Source organism: Nematolebias whitei, chromosome 1, assembly GCF_014905685.2.
Source record: "Nematolebias whitei isolate Nwh7 chromosome 1, NemWhi1, whole genome shotgun sequence".
Classification (NCBI taxonomy): Eukaryota; Metazoa; Chordata; class Actinopteri; order Cyprinodontiformes; family Rivulidae; genus Nematolebias; species Nematolebias whitei.
Window position 1 is genome coordinate 44131942 of NC_056498.1, and position 423 is coordinate 44132364.

General features: G+C 57.9%; 1 protein-coding gene across 1 annotated transcript in view; it reads left to right on the forward strand.

Annotated features, from left to right (window-relative positions):
- The window catches only part of LOC119410692 (poly(A) polymerase gamma), a gene marked incomplete at both ends in the record, with an annotated part of 1730 nt that overhangs the window by 966 nt on the left and 341 nt on the right, over nt 1–423 (forward strand). The window contains 2 exon segments of the mRNA XM_037677583.1: nt 1–67; nt 139–329. Coding sequence (XP_037533511.1) covers nt 1–67; nt 139–329 — 258 coding nt within the window.

A 423-nucleotide genomic window follows, 5' to 3' on the forward strand; every position in this document is an offset into this window, starting at 1 on the left:
CCCAAGCAGCTGTTCCTGGAGGACTCCCCAGCACCGAGCTCCACAGAAACGGCTGTCATCGGGTCAAGTGAGCTGAGCTCTGACTCTTCTGAACCCAAACATCTTGCAGCATCATCTCACCTCCTTCTCCTCCTGCAGAGAGCACGATCAGTGCAAAGCCTCCATCTCCACCAGCCAGCACCTCCCTGACTGAGACCATGAAGCCCAGCGCAACCAGCAGCCCCAAGGAGGAGCCCAACGGCCTGGAGGACACCGAAAACGGGCCTCCTGCCAAGAGGCCACACTCCCCTACAGAGGAGGACTCAGCCAAGAGACACAAAGATCCTGAAGTAAGGAAGGAGCTCTACTCCTCACAGACCTGGTCTTCAGGAGGAGATGTCCTCCTCACAGACCTGGTCTTCAGGAGGAGCTGTCCTCCTCACA